Here is a 19,450-nt window from a genome sequence, read left to right on the forward strand (position 1 = left end):
ATTTGAAAGGTTTACAATAGAGAACTTGGCTGATGATGGTGTTTTATTTTATTTCTAAGATTTACAATAGAGAACTTAGCTGATGATGGTGTTTTATTTTATTTCTAAGGTTTACAATAGAGAACTTGGCTGATGATGATGTTTTATTTTATTTCTAAGGTTTACAATAGAGAACTTGGCTGATGATGGTGTTTTATTTTATTTGAAAGGTTAACAATAGAGAACTTGACTGATGATGATGTTTTATTTTATTTCTAAGGTTTGCAATAGAGAACTTGGCTGATGATGGTGTTTTATTTTATTTCTAAGGTTTACAATAGAGAACTTGGCTGATGATGGTGTTTTATTTTATTTGAAAGGTTTACAATAGAGAACTTGGCTGATGATGATGTTTTATTTTATTTGAAAGGTTTACAATAGAGAACTTGGCTGATGATGGTGTTTTATTTTATTTCTAAGGTTTACAATAGAGAACTTGGCTGATGATGGTGTTTTATTTTATTTGAAAGGTTTACAATAGAGAACTTGGCTGATGAAGAACTTGGCTGATGATGGTGTTTTATTTTATTTGAAAGGTTTACAATAGAGAACTTGGCTGATGATGGTGTTTTATTTTATTTCTAAGGTTTACAATAGAGAACTTGGCTGATGATGGTGTTTTATTTTATTTCTAAGGTTTACAATAGAGAACTTGGCTGATGATGGTGTTTTATTTTATTTGAAAGGTTTACAATAGAGAACTTGGCTGATGATGGTGTTTTATTTTATTTGAAAGGTTTACAATAGAGAACTTGGCTGATGATGATGTTTTATTTTATTTCTAAGGTTTACAATAGAGAACTTGGCTGATGATGGTGTTTTATTTTATTTGAAAGGTTTACAATAGAGAACTTGGCTGATGATGGTGTTTTATTTTATTTCTAAGGTTTACAATAGAGAACTTGGCTGATGATGGTGTTTTATTTTATTTGAAAGGTTTACAATAGAGAACTTGGCTGATGATGGTGTTTTATTTTATTTGAAAGGTTTACAATAGAGAACTTGGCTGATGATGATGTTTTATTTTATTTCTAAGGTTTACAATAGAGAACTTGGCTGATGATGGTGTTTTATTTTATTTGAAAGGTTTACAATAGAGAACTTGGCTGATGATGGTGTTTTATTTTATTTGAAAGGTTTACAATAGAGAACTTGGCTGATGATGATGTTTTATTTTATTTCTAAGGTTTACAATAGAGAACTTGACTGATGATGGTGTTTTATTTTATTTCTAAGGTTTACAATAGAGAACTTGGCTGATGATGATGTTTTATTTTATTTGAAAGGTTTACAATAGAGAACTTGGCTGATGATGGTGTTTTATTTTATTTCTAAGGTTTACAATAGAGAACTTGGCTGATGATGGTGTTTTATTTTATTTGAAAGGTTTACAATAGAGAACTTGGCTGATGACAGTGTTTTATTTTATTTCTAAGGTTTACAATAGAGAACTTGGCTGATGATGATGTTTTATTTTATTTCTAAGGTTTACAATAGAGAACTTGGCTGATGATGATGTTTTATTTTATTTGAAAGGTTTACAATAGAGAACTTGGCTGATGATGATGTTTTATTTTATTTGAAAGGTTTACATAGAGAACTTGGCTGATGATGGTGTTTTATTTTATTTCTAAGGTTTACAATAGAGAACTTGGCTGATGATGATGTTTTATTTTATTTCTAAGGTTTACAATAGAGAACTTGGCTGATGATGATGTTTTATTTTATTTGAAAGGTTTACATAGAGAACTTGGCTGATGATGATGTTTTATTTTATTTGAAAGGTTTACAATAGAGAACTTGGCTGATGATGATGTTTTATTTTATTTGAAAGGTTTACAATAGAGAACTTGGCTGATGATGGTGTTTTATTTTATTTGAAAGGTTTACAATAGAGAACTTGGCTGATGATGATGTTTTATTTTATTTCTAAGGTTTACAATAGAGAACTTGGCTGATGATGATGTTTTATTTTATTTGAAAGGTTTACAATAGAGAACTTGGCTGATGATGGTGTTTTATTTTATTTGAAAGGTTTACAATAGAGAACTTGGCTGATGATGATGTTTTATTTTATTTGAAAGGTTTACAATAGAGAACTTGGCTGATGATGATGTTTTATTTTATTTCTAAGGTTTACAATAGAGAACTTGGCTGATGATGGTGTTTTATTGGTTAATATGGATGTATCTGTATGTATGGAAAGGTCAGGACCTTGTGAAGTACTAGTTCAACTCTTACAGAATACTACACTTCCTAAACCTGCGTGTAATTGGACAAGTGATTTCATTGTTAAAGGTAAAATTTGTATATCTAGGAACATTTTTGGCTTAAAGAAAAAATGAATTATTGTTCATAAACTTTCATTTCAAGGCTGTTATAAGCAATGGTGATTAGCTGAAAAATTTAAGGGACTCTAAAAAATAAAACTCAGCTATTTGATGTCTTAGGCCACAGACAAAAATTAAGTTCCTCTATTAGTTCTTTATAACGTTTTGTTTCATTAAAACAATTGCACCATACCTTTTTGTCAAACCATTCTAAGTGAATAATCATGTATAGTACTAGTCCAAATATATATTCAAAAGGAGTAGGTCCGGTAAGGGCAGATTTTGGCCTCAAATTTCCGGTTCATCTAACGAAAGATTTTGGACACTTTTTAAACACTTAAGTGTCTATTTCAATTGATCCAATTAGTTTATGTGAAAGATTTTAACTGATTTAGTCCTTAAACACGCTCCGATTCAAGCTGAAATATGCAAAAAAACATCACTTTTCGAATGTTTTTTGTCAAAAATGAAAGTGGCTGCATCCTTGTTCATCCTCAACCTTTATATATATTATGTATTATCATCAAATACAACTTATGTTTCAATATTTTGAATGAACACGAATGCGGCCACTTTCATTTAAGATGGAAACCGTCTAAAATTCAACTAAAGTGCTATAATTGTGAAGATTTTAGTAATTTAGCATGACTTAATGATGCTAGTACCCGATATATGTGCATTGTATTGTAAAAAACTGCCCATATTTATTTAGCAGAACCATTCTACTTTCAAGAAAATAGCTAAAAGATTACATTTTCAAAATTTTGTAAAACTGCTATATTTTAGGGCTAAAAAGGGGTCTTACTGGACCTTCTCCTTTGGAAAGATTGAAGCAATCACTCTTACAAAGTTAGCCAATACACATCCATACCCCTATTGCCAAGTCAAGAGATGTTCAGAAAACTGTAAATATTACCTTTTTGTACCTGGTCTAATCACTCATTCCATATCAAAATCAGTTAAGATACAACATCCAAAAGTTTATTTCACCTGTCTTCTATCATTTCCACCCCAAAAAAAACTAAGAAATGAAGGAGGAAGGGAAAGAAACAAAATTAAGAAAAAATATACTCTAATTAAAACAAACTATATTCGTGGACAAAAAAAGCAGGATCATTAATTATGGTCTTGAGCCTTTATATAAATCTTCAGATATGGACAAGGGTAATTTAACATTAAGTTGGAGTCGCATTGCATTGAAACACATTCGTTATGGATATGCTAAATTTGTTCTAAATTTATGCTTAATTTTGTGATAATGTATGGGAAAAAGGTTAGATGAATTCCTCTAATATGTTGATCTTGAACCCTTTCCTTCATAATGATGCCTTTTGATGCCACCCCCTTTACTCCATAATGACGCCTCTTGATGTCTGTGTAGTACTTCAGTTGAAACGTCTTGCCTACGAAAAAACTTTTTTATTAGACTTGATAAGAATTTTATCTAATATAAAAAGGATATTCATGAGATTATCTGACTGGAATTTTATTGATGAAATATTCGTTTTCACAATGCATTTTAATACTTTAAACCTGATGATTTTTATTTATTGAAATATCCTATGCAAGTCAAGTATTTAAAAAAAAATCCATGGAGGAAAGGGTTAAATCAATCAACATTTGACATGAAAAGAATTTGCATGATTGAAAGCAATTAATTGTAAAGATGGTTCAAGATTATGAAAGTCATTGCCAGAAAACCAGTAGATTGCCATTTTGAATCTTTAATGAACAACACTTTCGAAACACTTGACAAAATTTTTACACAGTTAAAAGTATAAATGAAAGGTTAATATTATTAATAAGCAGTTTATTTGGAATGATATTGAATATTTTATCTTATAGGTTTTTCCCTTGAAAACTTTCTTGTGAACAGTGGGTTGAGTACTTCTGTGAGTTCTTTGTCATCAGAAATCACCAAGAAATTGTTAGAAACTCTTGGATTATCACCGTTCCTATTAGAGAATCAGTGTGACCTACAAGATTCATCATTCCTACCTAATATTAATGGATGGAATAATGGTAAGACCATCATGATAGATATCTTAAAAAAACAAAAAAAGCAGAATTCATCTATGTCAAAAAGGTTTCATATTATTGTTGAGCCTTTGACTTTAGTTGAAAAAGCAAGACACACCGATCCTACAATCCGTCGTTGTAGGCATCCACAAATATTCACTCTGAGGTTAAAGTTTTTAAATCTTATACTATCCTGGATTTGTACTAAACTTGGACTGAAGCTTGTTTATGATTTAAAGCTAGTATCTAGAAGGAAATTTTGTTAAAATTTTGTACCTGTTTATCTGTATTTAACATATAAATAGACTTAGTTTTTCTTCCAGTTAACATTACATACAGTCTGAAGTTAAAAGTTTTTAAAACATTTATTAGATTCATAAACTATCCTGGATTTTTACCAAGCTTTGACAGAAGCCTCTTAAAATCAAAAGATAGTATCGAGAGGAATATTTGTACCAATATTTCATCCCTTTTGTATATTATTTTGTTTCTACAACTCTTTTATTTTTGTAATGTAAAGAAGATCATTCGTAATTTGTGATGTTTATAATCCCAGTAGGCAGTATAACTTAAAGGACCTGGAGTCAGTTTCACAAAAAAACTTTGGTCGTAAGTATACTGAATCGTTCATGATTTAAGATCAATCTTAGTCATAAGGTTTTTTTTTGTGAAACCAACTCCTGGTTTTTAAAATACAAATGCAAACTTTTTAAATTCATTTCCATTATAAGGACAAAGATATTATAGAAATTTTGGGTAAGTCATATATATATGGATAATTGCTGTCAATGTTCTTTTCCTTCATAGACTGTCCACATGAGATTGTCCTTCCCAGTCTCCCTGCCTCAACCAGATGTCATGTTGGAGACTATTGTACTGGTGTAACATGTTGTACTGATGTAGATCTGATTGGTAGATCTATTACAACCTCTGTCAGGATTGACCCTTGTCAGTATACACTAGAGGTACAAATAGAGAAACTAATAGTCAACATTAGTCTGGTGGATTATCAATTTGGAAAGAAAGATCACGTCTATCTCTTTGGAGTTATTCGTCTTGAGTAAGTAATAAGTAAACACGTTAAAGGACAATCACTTGAACTATTTGAGGAGTTATACCACCATTGATTTTCCCCTATTAGTCTTTGTTAAATTTGCACTTTTAAAAAAAATGTGCAGAATTTATCTTTGTTTTAAATAAAGAAATACTTGGCATGAGTAATGTACTATAGAAAAAAATTTCAAATAATATTTCATTACATACAAGAAAATAATCATCACTAGGAGTTAACCAATCAAATTTCTCCCCTTATTTAACCTGTGTACAAGGTTTAGGAACCATGTAACCTCAAGTTTACAAAATATTCTACAGAAACCCCAAATAAAAAAATAATAGTGATTTGAAATACCAAGACATATGTTGATGAAACAGAAATGTTTTACCGCATATACAACCGGAAGTGACGTACCATGATTTGGTGACAATTACACCCAGAGTGAAAATAAGTGTATTACAGTAATCTAATTGGAACATTCAATAAACTCATCATAGATATCAGAATTAAAATTTTGTATTTACGCCAGACATGCATGTTGTCTACAAAAGACTCATCAGTGATGCTTGAATAAAAAAGGTTAAAAAGGTCAAATAAAGTATGAAGTTTAAGTTCAAGATTGAGTACACATTACTCCATCAGGTCAACCTGACTAGGGATTTTCTGTAATCCTCATTTACACAGCCATCTAAAATTCCCTGACTTCTTTTTAATGTTGACAAATAATTTGAATAGATGTTCATTTTCTATAGTAAAATACAATTAATCTATTGGACAACACATTTGATTGTTGAAGTTTATGGCTTATTTCTTCAGTTATGACATAGAAGACTTGAAGTATAAAAGACAGTTCTTAGTTAACCTTGAGTTGAGTATTTGTTTGGAGTCCAGTGGACCCTGTATGATAACTGTTCCTGTTCTAGAGAATGCCATACTACCTAAATCTGTATGCGAATGGGAAAACAACTTCATTGATCCAGGTAAAGGCATTAATTCATTTACTTATCACACATTTTAAAAGTAAAATCACAAAAAATACTGAACTCTGAGGAAAATATAAAATGGAAAGTCACTAATCATATGGCAAAATCAAAAGCTCAAACACATCAAATGAATATATAACAACTGTCATATTCCTGACTTTTATAAAGTCATTGTTTTAATATATTCTTATAGTATGTAGTAACCATGGTATGTTTTTAGTGGGTAATACAAATTGATGAAATAATTACTCTTTATCCAACTTTTGTATTTGCTAAATATTCTGAACTGCCAAACAGACTTTTGTGAATTATTTTCAATTCTTTTGTAAAATGATTTTTGGTGTTAACTTTGTCATATCCTCACACTGTAGTATACATTATGATTTGTGTCTGCTTCTTCTAAACCCCTAATCATATATTGAAACTATTTCAAAATCTTCATGATAAAATGCCATTGTGAACCTATTTGTCAATGCTGTGGTACTCATAGATGCCAACCATTACGATTTTTCCGTAGTTTTTCCGATTTTGCGATAAAAACTACGCTATTACGGTCAAAGTCGAATAGTTACGGATTCCCAATCATCGACGTTCAATTTTGTAAAACGCGGATTTTTATCATTACTTTTCCGTCCTGGTCCAGTATTTAGGAAACGCCAATGTAATGCTTCCGGTTTCTCGGGAGTTATCAACCTATTGTTGGGTAACTAACTGACTTCCGAAGAGGCAAACTTGCATTTTATTAAGTAGCTTAAATGAAGAAAAAAAAGAACATTTGTATATTCGTTTCTAATTATTTCTTTCCAGAATTTTCATTTAATAAATACATAAAAGATTCCTTTGGACTCAGTAATGGAGCTGTCTTAAGTGATTACCAGAGGAAGAAATTAGGCGATGTTTTAGGCATAACTGAATTCTTAATGGATAAAAAGTGTTTAATGTCTGACCTACCATACACTGGAACAGGCTGGAATAATGGTATATATATGCTTTATATGATTTGACAATGATCATATTGCAATTGCATTTATTATGTAGAAATATAAAAGTTGTATTATTTTTTTCAATTAAAATCAGATGAAAGAAAACATTTTTTATGCAAAAAGGTGATCCCACCTTCAGATCATTAATAATAGGGGGATCCAGGGGGCACTGGGGGAGGGGGAGCCAGGCCCCCTTGTTGGGACAAATTTGGTTGATTATATAGGAAAGGAAACATGACTGGAGCGGGCCCCCCCCTCCTTAGGTCACTCAGCGGGCCCCCCTTAGGTAAAGTTCTGGATCCGCCACTGTTAATATTCTGTATGTATGAATGAATGATACAACTGAATGGTTAAATTTAAACCAATTTTGATGTATTAGAATTAATAAGAATAATAGAAGCAATAAAGATAATGAAGCCTGGTAATTATTTTTATTTATAAGCACTCTACCAGGGGATAATCTGCTATGATTTCTACCTGAGAAACAGCTAGGCAGAATTCCTATAACATTGCATAGATTTTCTACAGAATTGAAAGTGCACCTAGTTATTCAATTTTTAAAGCTACTATCCTATTTTGAAGGTTGTAACCCAATGACTACCAGCCTTCCCTCACTACCTGGTAACACAGCATGTTATATAACTGACAACTGTAACACAGTACAATGTTGTACGAGCGTGGACAAGATAGGTCAGTCGTATGAAGCAGGAGTCAGTATTGATCTGTGCTTGTTCAAGCTAAATGTCAGGATAGAAAAACTTGAGTTAAACAAAGACCTGTTAAACATCCAGTGGGACACACCAGTAGAGATGTGGCTGTTTGGACTAGTTAGAGTCGGGTAAGATTATTACTTTGATATTATAATTACTCTTTTTACCAAAACAAAAGTCAGGGGTACCAGTAGAGTCCGGTGAGATAATTGAACAGATACTTTAGTTTCTCTTTATGCCAAAACAAAAATGAGGGTATTTTTTGCATAAAACTAAAAAAAAAAAAAAAAAAGAACAAAACATATTTATGTGTCAACAGTAATTTTTGTTTATTTTAAATTGACATTGTATGATCTAGAGACAGAGGGTAGCATCATGATAGATAGTGTTTACATTGTAATTTTTTCAGATTGACATTGGATGATCTAGAGACAGAGGGTAACGTCATGATAGATAGTGTTTACATTGTATCTATTTCAGATTGACCTTGTATGATCTAGAGACAGAGGGTAACATCATGATAGATAGTGTTTACATTGTATCTATTTCAGATTGACATTGTATGATCTAGAGACAGAGGGTAACATCATGATAGATAGTGTTTACATTGTATCTATTTCAGATTGACCTTGTATGATCTAGAGACAGAGGGTAACATCATGATAGATAGTGTTTACATTGTATCTATTTCAGATTGACCTTGTATGATCTAGAGACAGAGGGTAACATCATGATAGATATGACAATGAGTGTTTGTTTAGATGCTGATGTTTCTGTACCATGTTATCATTCGGTACAGATTTTCAAAGGTCATAAACTTCCAAAATCTGCATGTGAATGGAAACGTGATTTCCCAGTTCCAGGTAATTAATGCACACAAGGATAGCTTAACTTTTAGTAATATAATTAACATGAATAATGGAATGACCAACTTCAAAAGGGGGTGGTAATGGTTTTCTCCTTATAAAAAATATTCTGAATAAACTCATCTTAGATACCAGGATTGATATTATATATTTGTGCCAGAGGAGTATTTCATCTACAAAAGACATCAGGAATGTTAGATAAAAAAATGTTTAAAAGGTCAAATAATTAAGAATCAAGTTGAAGAGCATTGAGGACCAACAATTCATTAAAGTTTGCCAAATACAGCTAAGTTACTCTATTCCTGATCCCTAATTAGATAAAAAAAAAAATCTTCAGTGTTAAATTGTAAATATACAAACTGATGTTTATATTGTATATTTGATATTGTGCATTTCATATAGATATAGGAAGAAGTGGTATGAGTACCAATTAGACAACTCTCCATCCAAGCCACAATTTATAAAAGTAAACCCTTATAGGTCAATGTACAGTCTTCAACACAGAGCATAGGCAAGCTATAAAGGGTCCCAAAAATTACTAGTGTAAAACCATTCAAATGTGAAAACCAACGTTCTTATCTATATAAAAAATGAGAAACGAGAAACACTTATGAACCACATAAACAAACAACAACTACTGTACATGTATGGATCCTGTACATCTAGAATGATATTTTTTTTACCTTACAGGATTTGAGTTTGAATCATGGCTATCTAGCAACAGTCTACCAGTGAACATGGACCTACTACCACAGTGGTCTGTTGAATATTTATTGCAGGAGTGGGGAATTAGAAAATTTGTCACAGACCAAACTTGTTCTGAAATTTTCTCAGATTTTGATATTGACCACAAAGCAGGTAAAACTATTTTATGATTTGGCTGGTTGATTCAAGTTTTTTGTTGTTGTACATCAGTTGTTTAAGGTAATACCTTCATGACATACACCTTAGAATAGGACAGTGCATTGTGTTAAGGTAATCCAGGGCTATACTTTCAAGTAGAGCTATTTCATGTTCTATGTCAGTCAAACAAATAATTTTTTTAGGACAAGTTGTGATAAAGTTTCTTAAAACACCTTGAAAAGAAGAAAAGTGTCAATATTTTTTTGACAGACTTTGTTCCTACTGTTGTTTTCAACCCCTTTGTTCATTGTGATTATCAAAACCTTTGGCTGCCAAAAATTGCATGTTTAACAAATGAATTTAATAATTGTTTGTATGTGTATCCTTGAGATAATATTTTTTGTAGGTTGTAGTTTGGTTCTGCCAGTTTTACCAAGCTGGATGATTTGTTCTGTGACTTCAGCTTGTGATGGTGTGATATGTTGTGTTACTTTACCAAAGGTCAATAAAACAATACCAGTGGCATTACAGATAGAAGACTGTAGGAATACAATGCATCTACAGATAGGAAATCTCCAAACAAAAACAAAACTAACAGATCTCAATTATGGTAGTATTTGTTAGAATATATAAATTACCATTTGTTTGTGAAATGATCAGTTATTTGTAGGTTTTAAGAACTGTTCAAATCGTCAAAACTCCTAAAAAAGAAATAAATATCTTAGTAATTTTATGTGTAATGATTAGATTTTACAGTTTTTAGTTTTCTTTTTCTTTGACTCAGAATTTTTATGACACCTTACAATAATGTATGGCCATTATGTTTTCTGGTCTGTGTTTCCTTTTGTTAGTTCAGTGTCAGGTTAAGATTTTATTTAAAAAAAAAAAAAAAACCACAAAAGGGATGGAACAGTGTTTGTATCACTGTTCCTCATCTCAAAGTCACATTGAGGCCTTCAACATTGAGCAAACAAAAAACTCTCACCTCACTGCAAGTTTAGGACAGTTTAACTAACTGTAGAATTGTGTTCTTTTTCAGGAAACAGAGATACTTTCTCACTTTCTGGGATAATAAATATGATGTAAGTACTACAGTTAGAATTGATGTTTGATATATAGTTATACACTCATGTTTTTCTGAAGTAGTGGCTGTTTTTTTCTTACCAACCTAGTTTGATTTCATTCCACTTTTCTGTGTATATAAGAAAACACAAACCATACTCCACAAACATTTAGAAATCATTTCAGTCAGAAAGAATCAAAAACCTGTAAAAAATGAGATATCTTTCAGGTACTCTTTTATTTTAGGTTACTTAATGTTATAGAAATACAATACAGTTTTATATTTTAAAGTTAACATTTTGACATTTCATAAAAGCAAAAAAGAAATAACAGGTCATAAAAACATATTTTTTTAAATTTTGTTTTTAAATGTTGCAGAAAAGGTTATTGACTGATTAATAAATTTGAAAATGATACTCATATGTCTACAATGTAAGATTGTTGTATTTTCTAATTGTACACCACATGTGGCTTACCAACTAGTTTTGTGCCTTAATATGTTTTAATATGTCAAAAAGGTTTCTTCAAATATTTTTTTATATGAAAGTAACATTTTTATGCTTTAATTGATAGGTATTCAGTACAAAAAGTAGAAGATGATCACCACTATCTAGTAGATTTGAGTCTGTCTGTCTGTTACACTGATAAAACCCCATGTGATTATCAAGTCTCATTACTGACCAGTAACATGATCAGCTTTGGATCATGTGACATATCTGCTGGTTTCTTGAATCCTGGTAAGTAAACTGTTTGTCTTCAGTATGGTGTAACTAGTATGAGAACTGGTCATGTTAAGTTTTACCTCATAGTCCTGGACTCCTGCATCATTATAATGTCAGTGAACCATTGATACTTTATAAGTTATTGTATAATCAAATAATCTAAAAGCTAAGGTTCGAATCCCACAATTATTCAATTCAAAGTAAATCCCACATGCAAATTAAAGTCAAAACAATTGCTTATTCCACAGTTGAAAATCCATTTGATATAGTAGTGATATCACTGCACTGTACTTTTAGATTTAGCAATCACTAACTGGTTTTGTTATAGAGGTTTTTCACGATTATTTCAGTAATGACAGATGGCATTGTATTTTAGGATTTTTTACTGACTAAATGGTTGAGTCACTGGTGGTCTCAATATGTTTTTTTTTTGGTTACAGATGTGCAGCTGGGATTTCAAAAACACCCCAATTCATATATTGTAGTCTTGTGAAATCCTGACCCATAAACATATTTCATGGCAAAATCACAACCCATTCATATATTTCTTAGTTAAACCATATTAATCTTTTTACATCTTGACTTGGTTTTTAAAAAACGATAAAACAGCATTTACAAATGATTTATACAAAAATCTAATCGAAAGATGAAAATTATTGACCCTTTAACATATTACCTTGGTGAAATTATAACCCATTGATATATTTGATATGTCAAAAAAGGGACCCATTTCAGTGGCACATATTTATATACCTTCATATAGGCAGAGATAAAAAAAACAAACTCCCCCTTTCCCATCGTGTGTTGAGTGATGGCATTGTATTTTTAGATTTCACTTTGACTTACTGGTTGAGTGATAGAGATTTGACTGTAAACTCAATTATAACTGATGGCATTGTATTTTCAGATTTCCCTCTGACCTAAATGATTGAGTAATAGAGGTTTGACTGTAAACTTTTTTTTTCAGATTTCTCACTGACTAACTGGTTAAGTGATAGAGGTTTGACTGTAAACTCGGTTATAACAGATATCACATCAGATAGATTGATTACAGAGCTTGGTTTGTCAGACTATATGGGATATTCTGATAGCTGTAGTCTTACAGTGTCACCTTACAAAGATGCAGTAAATGGTTGGATTAATGGTAAATTATATAAATTGGCAATTGTTCACATATAAGGAATAAGAAATCCACTAACTCTTTATTGTAATGAACTGGTCATACCTGTCGAGTTTGTGAGTCCAACGAACCCCCCCCCCTCCCCCCCCCCCCCCCCCCCCCCCCCCCTTGGAAATTCCTTGCTACGGGCCTGATGGTGATTGCAAAAACAATGCCAATGCTTCAAGTGATGAACTATTGTTTGTGCGTTTATCAGAATATACCAATTATAATTTGTTGCAAGTTGCAAATTGTAACTATTGAATTATTATTTATGGCTATTTTTTTGAAATTTTGATTTGTGTTATGAAATTTTAACTTCAGCTATTCATTTGAGAAAACAATTGTGTTTTTTAAAGGGAATTAACTCTTACAAAATCTAGAGGGAAAAAAGAGGGATAGATCCTAATTAATACTTAAAGTACTGATTTTGCTTTATGGCTACAGCTCACATAAAGTATAGAGTAAAATACATTGCTAGTGATGTTTCAATATTTATTTTCAGAATGTCCTAGTGTGATCACCTTACCATCTTTATCAGGAGATATTGCATGTCACATGTCATCCTGTTCACAGTTCTCCTGCTGTGTATATAACAATATTCTCCGTCGATCGTTAAAATCAACCATACATCTGGATACTTGCTCATACATGCTCAAGGTGTCTATAGAAGATTGGCATTACGAATTCCAAATGCTTAACTATCAGTGGGGTAAGATATATATAGTATTGAAGGAATTTTAACCACCATCCACAAAGAATTTAAAAAGTATCATTAGAAACCGATCAGAATTAAATCTCACCTGAATCATGATAGATTTAAGAATGAAGTATTTAAATGTTAGATTCAAATTTTAATCACTTTTTCATTGTTCAAAATGTGTTATGGGTGATATTTCATGTATAGCTAAGACAATAAAATGTTAATGAGATAGGAATGTACTCTAGATCTGCTTAACTCTAGAATAACACGTTGACTCAGAAATTTAAATGGTGCTAGCAAACAAGATACTCTAAGCTATATATACATGTAGGAGTGCATTTACTATAAACCTCTTAACCAAATGACTTAACTTATATGTTGGTATTTGATTACATTCAAATTGAAGTAATTATTTTCTTTACAGGAAAAATACAGAATGTAAGACTTCATGGTGTGTTCTCATTAAGGTAAATTGTAAAAAAATACATTGGAACTTTAAAACTATCATATGACAATAATGCCTTTGAATCAAGAGAAATTTAGGCTGATGTACTTGTCACAAGTATTCTTGTTCTTTACACTGTCAGTTTCTGGGAAGTTTTATGCATCTCACTCTTTTTCTTTTTTTATAAAGTAACTTTGTAGAGTGAAGATTAGGGAGTTTTTTTCCCTTTCCAGGTATATTTAAAAGGTGTAGTCTTGAGTTGATCTAAAATGAATTATTATGAATTACTACCATTGAATGAGCATACAGAATTACAATCATGATCTAACATTTTAAATTGAAGATAGTCAAATTTGCCATGCCATGGTTTCACTTATAGTTCTTGTTTTATCTTTGATATTTTTTCAAGCTTTCTTTATGACAAACAAAATTAAACCTTGCTGTATAATAATGTATACAAGGTAATACATATGATGATAGCTACTGACATTATAGTTGACATAGTGGTTCCCAAAAGTCTTACCAGAAGACCCTTTGAGAATAAATCAGGAGGTAATTGCATCATTGTGCAGAAGCTGGATATGTTTGAGTAAAAAAATATAATAAAAATATTAATCAACAATTTCAATATTCATGATGATCAGCATTTTGGAAGGAGATTTTAATAAATGTTCTGTGCTTTTATTTCAGTTTTACTATCTACAACATCCCATCTGAGAGTAAATTCTCTGTTGATGCTGAGATAAAACTATGTTTTGAGGCAAACAACAATACATGTCTTACAGAATACTCTATATTAAATAATGTTCATCTGAAGTATGAGGTCTGCAATCAGACTCAACCTCTGGGTGGTAAGTACTTAAAATGATGTCTACATTCATATGGTGTTCTTCTTCTTCAGTTAAGCGGCCATCGTCAACTGGTTGACTATTCTGCCACATTTAGGAGTGAGCACATACAATAATTTTGAAATTTAATAAACAAAAAGAATGGGTGCAATTTAAAAACATGTCATTTAAATCTAATGACGAAGCTGAGCCTTGAAAGATTCAGGACTCCGAGCCGAGACAGTAGAGTTGGGCAAGGTGTTCCACTCTCTGATTGTTCTTGGATAGAACGACTCCTTCCGTTCAGTTGTTTTACATGATGGTATTCTTAATGCCTGTTCGTTGTTATTTCTGGAAGGGCGTTCATTCGATATTAGCTTACTGGATGTATCGACTTTGACAAAGTTGTTTTGTAGCTTATACATCATTATTAAGTGGCTATGTTTCCTTCGTTCTTGTAGGGTAGACCATTTAAGCATGCTACTAACAGATGAGGTGTTGTGATATATGTTAGTAACATACCTTGCTGCCATTCTTTGCACCATGTCCAATCTGTGGATGTCGTTTTGTTGGTATGGGTCCCATACTGCACTAGCATATTATAAAGTAGGCCTGACAAGGGACATATATGCTTTTTCTTTAATTGACTTGTTTGAGATGTTAACATTCCTTTTTAAGAAGCTAATGGTGTTGTTGGCTTTGGAGCAGATGGAGCTTATAGGTTTTTTCCATTTAAGATCTGATGAAGTAGTGCATTCCAGGTATTTTGCTGATGTTACATGTTCAAGGTTATGGCCATGAAGTGTGTAATTGTACTTTGATGGAGTTTGCTTCTTGGAGATGGTGATTACATTATGATTACATTTGTCTGGATGGAACTTCATAAGCCATGTTGTTTCCCATACAGCCAGTCAGTCAAGGTCCTTTTGTAAGTTTGCGGCATCTGGATGAGATTATGAGATAAGCAAACAGTCATACGGTTGATTGAATCCCCTTGGGCATTTTCATTTATATAAAACAAAAATAGGCTAGTTCCAAGGACGGATCCTTGTGGTACGCCAGACTCTACAGGTATGTAGGTCGATGTTTCACCCTCCACAACTACTGACTGTATTCTATCACTGAGGAAGTTGTCTATCCACTGATTTGTTTTATCGGTTATCCCATAATGCTTCAGTATGTGAATGAGAAGGCTATGGCTATTTGATTCAGTGAAAAATTCACTGGCATTCTCAAAAATTGTCTAATCCTTCACTTATTTGTATATAGACCTCCTGTCTTATGTTCACAACAATCATAAACAACTGTACTGGACAACTTTACTGTATATATGTGATTACACTGAATCAGAGAGATCAGTTAAAATGTACAAGTTTTCATCAAAGTGTTGAGTAGATTTGTAAAACTTTGATATAAAAGGGAGATAACTTTGGTCATTCTGGCATAACCATTTTAAAATATTTAATTGGTTGTTATAATGTCTCATTTTCATATATTAAGTTTTATAATTTGGGTCTCACATATCTGAAGAGCTAAATACTGTTCCCAATTGCCCATTTGAACTTATGAGTTTCAACATGTAAATTAATATCTTTAGTCTTAGCACATGACTAAATTTTTGCTTACAGGTCTTGCATTTGATTTCTGGAAACCATCTTATTGTACCCCTTACACTGGAGACTTTCTGAATGGTAAGTACCTTAATTATTTAAATAAACATGTGTAAGGAAAATTCTATATCTCGGTAAGCTTGCAGGTTTTGAGCTGGATTGGAAGTCTAAAACCTGCATATATGAAATTTAGATGTTTTGTATGATTGCCAAAGTGCTCAGAATAATTTTTGTGGTTTTCTTTCAGTAAAATCCATGGACTTTGCAATGACTTGGTGTGAGCTTTTCTGGCAGGACTTCTAGTTTTATATTACAATATGATTTTATGATCGTTACTTTTTATCTTACATCAGGTTGTAGCAGTGTACCGTCACCAATCACTTCATTGTCAGGATGTCATATGAGCAGTGATTGCCAAGGGATTGAGTGTTGTGTAGACACAAACTTCATCTCAGGGGCCAGGAATGTAGAAACAATGCTGAAAATATCCCAGTGTGATGTGATAGATGGGAACATAGAACGAAAGTCATGGACAAAAAGTGGACTTGATTCTTTAACAGGTATTTATATACCAAAAACATGTTTTAATAGTAAAGACATGACTATATATTCAAATTCAAATTATTTATTCAAGAAAACTCACAAAGAGCATAAATTATACCGGTAAGTAAAAAATAAGCTTTAAAGGAAAAATCTCTTTCAAATTTCTAGACATAAAAATGACATTGAATATTTGAAAGTAATTTTTTAAGTATTCAGTGTATAAATCCCAGTTTGTAACTACAAATATTCTTTTCTTCAGGATCTTCTGTATCAGAGAAAGTAAATGATGTATTTGATTTAATGGTTGATGTCATAGAATCCTCATCATCTCTGTACAAGGTCACTATGTCCTTGAAGACTTGTTATATAAAGGACATTGGCTGTCAGACCTTAACTCTAGCAGAGGAAGTAACCTTAGTTAGACCTACATGTACTAGTGGTAAGAGGAGGAAGAGGAGGAGTGCTGATGGGTAAGATCAGTTTATATCACAATGTGTAGTTATATCAAAGAAAATAAACAGTACCAGATGAAAATATTTCTTTTAAACATGTGACCATCTTGATTTACATTATAAGTTGGCCAGTTCAATTCAAGTGCTACATTTAGATCCAAGTAGTAGGCATCATACAATTTAAATTAACAGAGTTTGGTAAAGAGAACATGTAATAATCATCATGTCTTTTGCATTAGAGTAAATATTGCTGATCTAAAGACTGGACTAAGAAATCTAATGGAAAGAGGAGCATCATCAGCTGAAATCAAAGACTACATGTCAGATGTTAAAAATTTGGAAGTAAGTTCTTAAGATAAATTATAGATGATGTTTCATTAGGAAAAGTGTGAAACTATGAAATTAGCTGTGAATTAACATTTTTATGATGATTATAAAATTGTACTTTCTGTGTACATGCTTTTGAAAGTTTCCTGATTTTAAAAATGGTCCAATTTATAAAATGATGTCAAGTTGTCAAAATTTTTAAATGTTGTTTGTTAAGAATAGAGTATTTAAGAAATCCAATCAACTTGAAACTTTGTACACATGTTCTCCATGATATGATCTTTTTAATTTTATTACCAAATTAAAGTTTTGACCCCAATTTCACGGTCCACTGAACATAGAAAATGATAATGCAAAGTTCAGGTCAAAGTTTTTGGTTATAGTTTTTGCTCTAGGTGGTTTTTGATGAAGTTGAAGTCCAATCAACTTGAAACTGAGTACACATGTTCCCTGTGATATGATCTTTCTTATTTTAATGCCAAATTTAGGTTTTTTACCCCAACTTCACGGTCCACTGAACATGAAAAATGATAGTGCAAGTGGGGTATCCGTGTACTATGGACAAATTTTTTTGTGTTCTGTTCATTATATTCTTGCTAGCCCCTAGACAAGATGAAGTCATGTTAAGGCATTATGAAACTTTGATAGAATGATTAATTTGATTTAATTCCTTGTAGACTGAAGAAATAATGAAAAACCTCCAAGTAAAGAACCTAGATGTTAAAGATACCACTACCGGAATACAGTCTACTATGAAAGCCTTGGGACAAGATAATCCTTCTACACTGTCTGTACTGTGGTCTAATGACAAAGGGGTCGAGGTGAAGGGAGGTAATTATTGCTATATATAAAGATCAAGGTAATCCTACCACATTGGCTATGCTATAGTCTAACAATAATCATTATGATAAGTGGTAATGTTGATTTCAACTTCCCAATTTAAAAGAGCCATTGTAAATCATGATGGAAAACATAATCAATTGAATATTTCACTGGGATATCTTTTCTCCCATATGTGGACATATCTTTTTTTCATTAAAAAATTTGAATGATGGACCTAAATTGTTGTTGATTTTACCCCAATTCTCTGAAATTGATGGACAGAAGGGAGAATTACTGAAATATTAGTTACAGAGGTTAGGATGAAAACATTTATTTCATGTGAGTTCAGAGCATAATTTAATGTCGGAAATTTTATTTAGACATATCGTTATCAATGGTCAGAAAAGACCAGATTATTTTACCTTGATGTGAGGTTTTTGTTGCTACCCTTCATTGTGGAAATTTTACCTGTTGTACTGAATTCCCTGAAGAATGCTGTAACATCAACTACATAAATTGAAAACATTGTAGGTAAAGGTGTTGTTAGTATGCTGTCCACAGCAACAGATATCGTAGGACGTGCTGACCAGGCATTTGTTGTTGGTAAAGGACTTTCTAATGCTGGCGTAGAATTACTTGGACAGAAGCTGGCAAACATGACAATAGGAGACATCAAAGCCATGCTAGATTTGAAAAATATGGACCCTCTGGTTGTAGCTAAACTTATTGGACAGATAAAAGATTTGGCAATAGCTTTGGTGAGCATATAACCTGTCGATTTATGTCATTGCATATATATAATCCAAGAAAAGGGCATGGTGTATCAATTAATGACACAAAACCTCTACACACATATTAAATAAACATAAACAAGTGAAAGAACAATGCTTTCATTGCTGTTCTCCATCTCAAAGTAACTGAGGTTTTCAACATGGAGTAAAAAATCTAGTC

General features: G+C 31.9%; 1 protein-coding gene across 1 annotated transcript in view; it reads left to right on the forward strand.

Annotated features, from left to right (window-relative positions):
- LOC143065348 (uncharacterized) overlaps positions 1–19,450 on the forward strand; it is a 108,484-nt gene that overhangs the window by 3,695 nt on the left and 85,339 nt on the right. Inside the window, exons 2-22 of the mRNA XM_076238877.1 lie at positions 2,174–2,337; positions 4,215–4,391; positions 5,196–5,448; positions 6,259–6,422; positions 7,233–7,403; positions 7,991–8,246; positions 8,812–8,981; positions 9,675–9,842; positions 10,234–10,437; positions 10,867–10,909; positions 11,463–11,626; positions 12,579–12,755; positions 13,276–13,482; positions 13,898–13,940; positions 14,609–14,769; positions 16,374–16,436; positions 16,709–16,915; positions 17,158–17,368; positions 17,590–17,692; positions 18,355–18,508; positions 19,031–19,257. Of these exons, the coding sequence (XP_076094992.1) occupies positions 2,174–2,337; positions 4,215–4,391; positions 5,196–5,448; positions 6,259–6,422; positions 7,233–7,403; positions 7,991–8,246; positions 8,812–8,981; positions 9,675–9,842; positions 10,234–10,437; positions 10,867–10,909; positions 11,463–11,626; positions 12,579–12,755; positions 13,276–13,482; positions 13,898–13,940; positions 14,609–14,769; positions 16,374–16,436; positions 16,709–16,915; positions 17,158–17,368; positions 17,590–17,692; positions 18,355–18,508; positions 19,031–19,257 (3,487 nt within the window). The remainder of the gene's footprint in view (positions 1–2,173; positions 2,338–4,214; positions 4,392–5,195; positions 5,449–6,258; positions 6,423–7,232; positions 7,404–7,990; positions 8,247–8,811; positions 8,982–9,674; positions 9,843–10,233; positions 10,438–10,866; positions 10,910–11,462; positions 11,627–12,578; positions 12,756–13,275; positions 13,483–13,897; positions 13,941–14,608; positions 14,770–16,373; positions 16,437–16,708; positions 16,916–17,157; positions 17,369–17,589; positions 17,693–18,354; positions 18,509–19,030; positions 19,258–19,450) is intronic.

The sequence above is a fragment of the Mytilus galloprovincialis genome, chromosome 2, assembly GCF_965363235.1.
Source record: "Mytilus galloprovincialis chromosome 2, xbMytGall1.hap1.1, whole genome shotgun sequence".
Taxonomy (NCBI): Eukaryota; Metazoa; Mollusca; class Bivalvia; order Mytilida; family Mytilidae; genus Mytilus; species Mytilus galloprovincialis.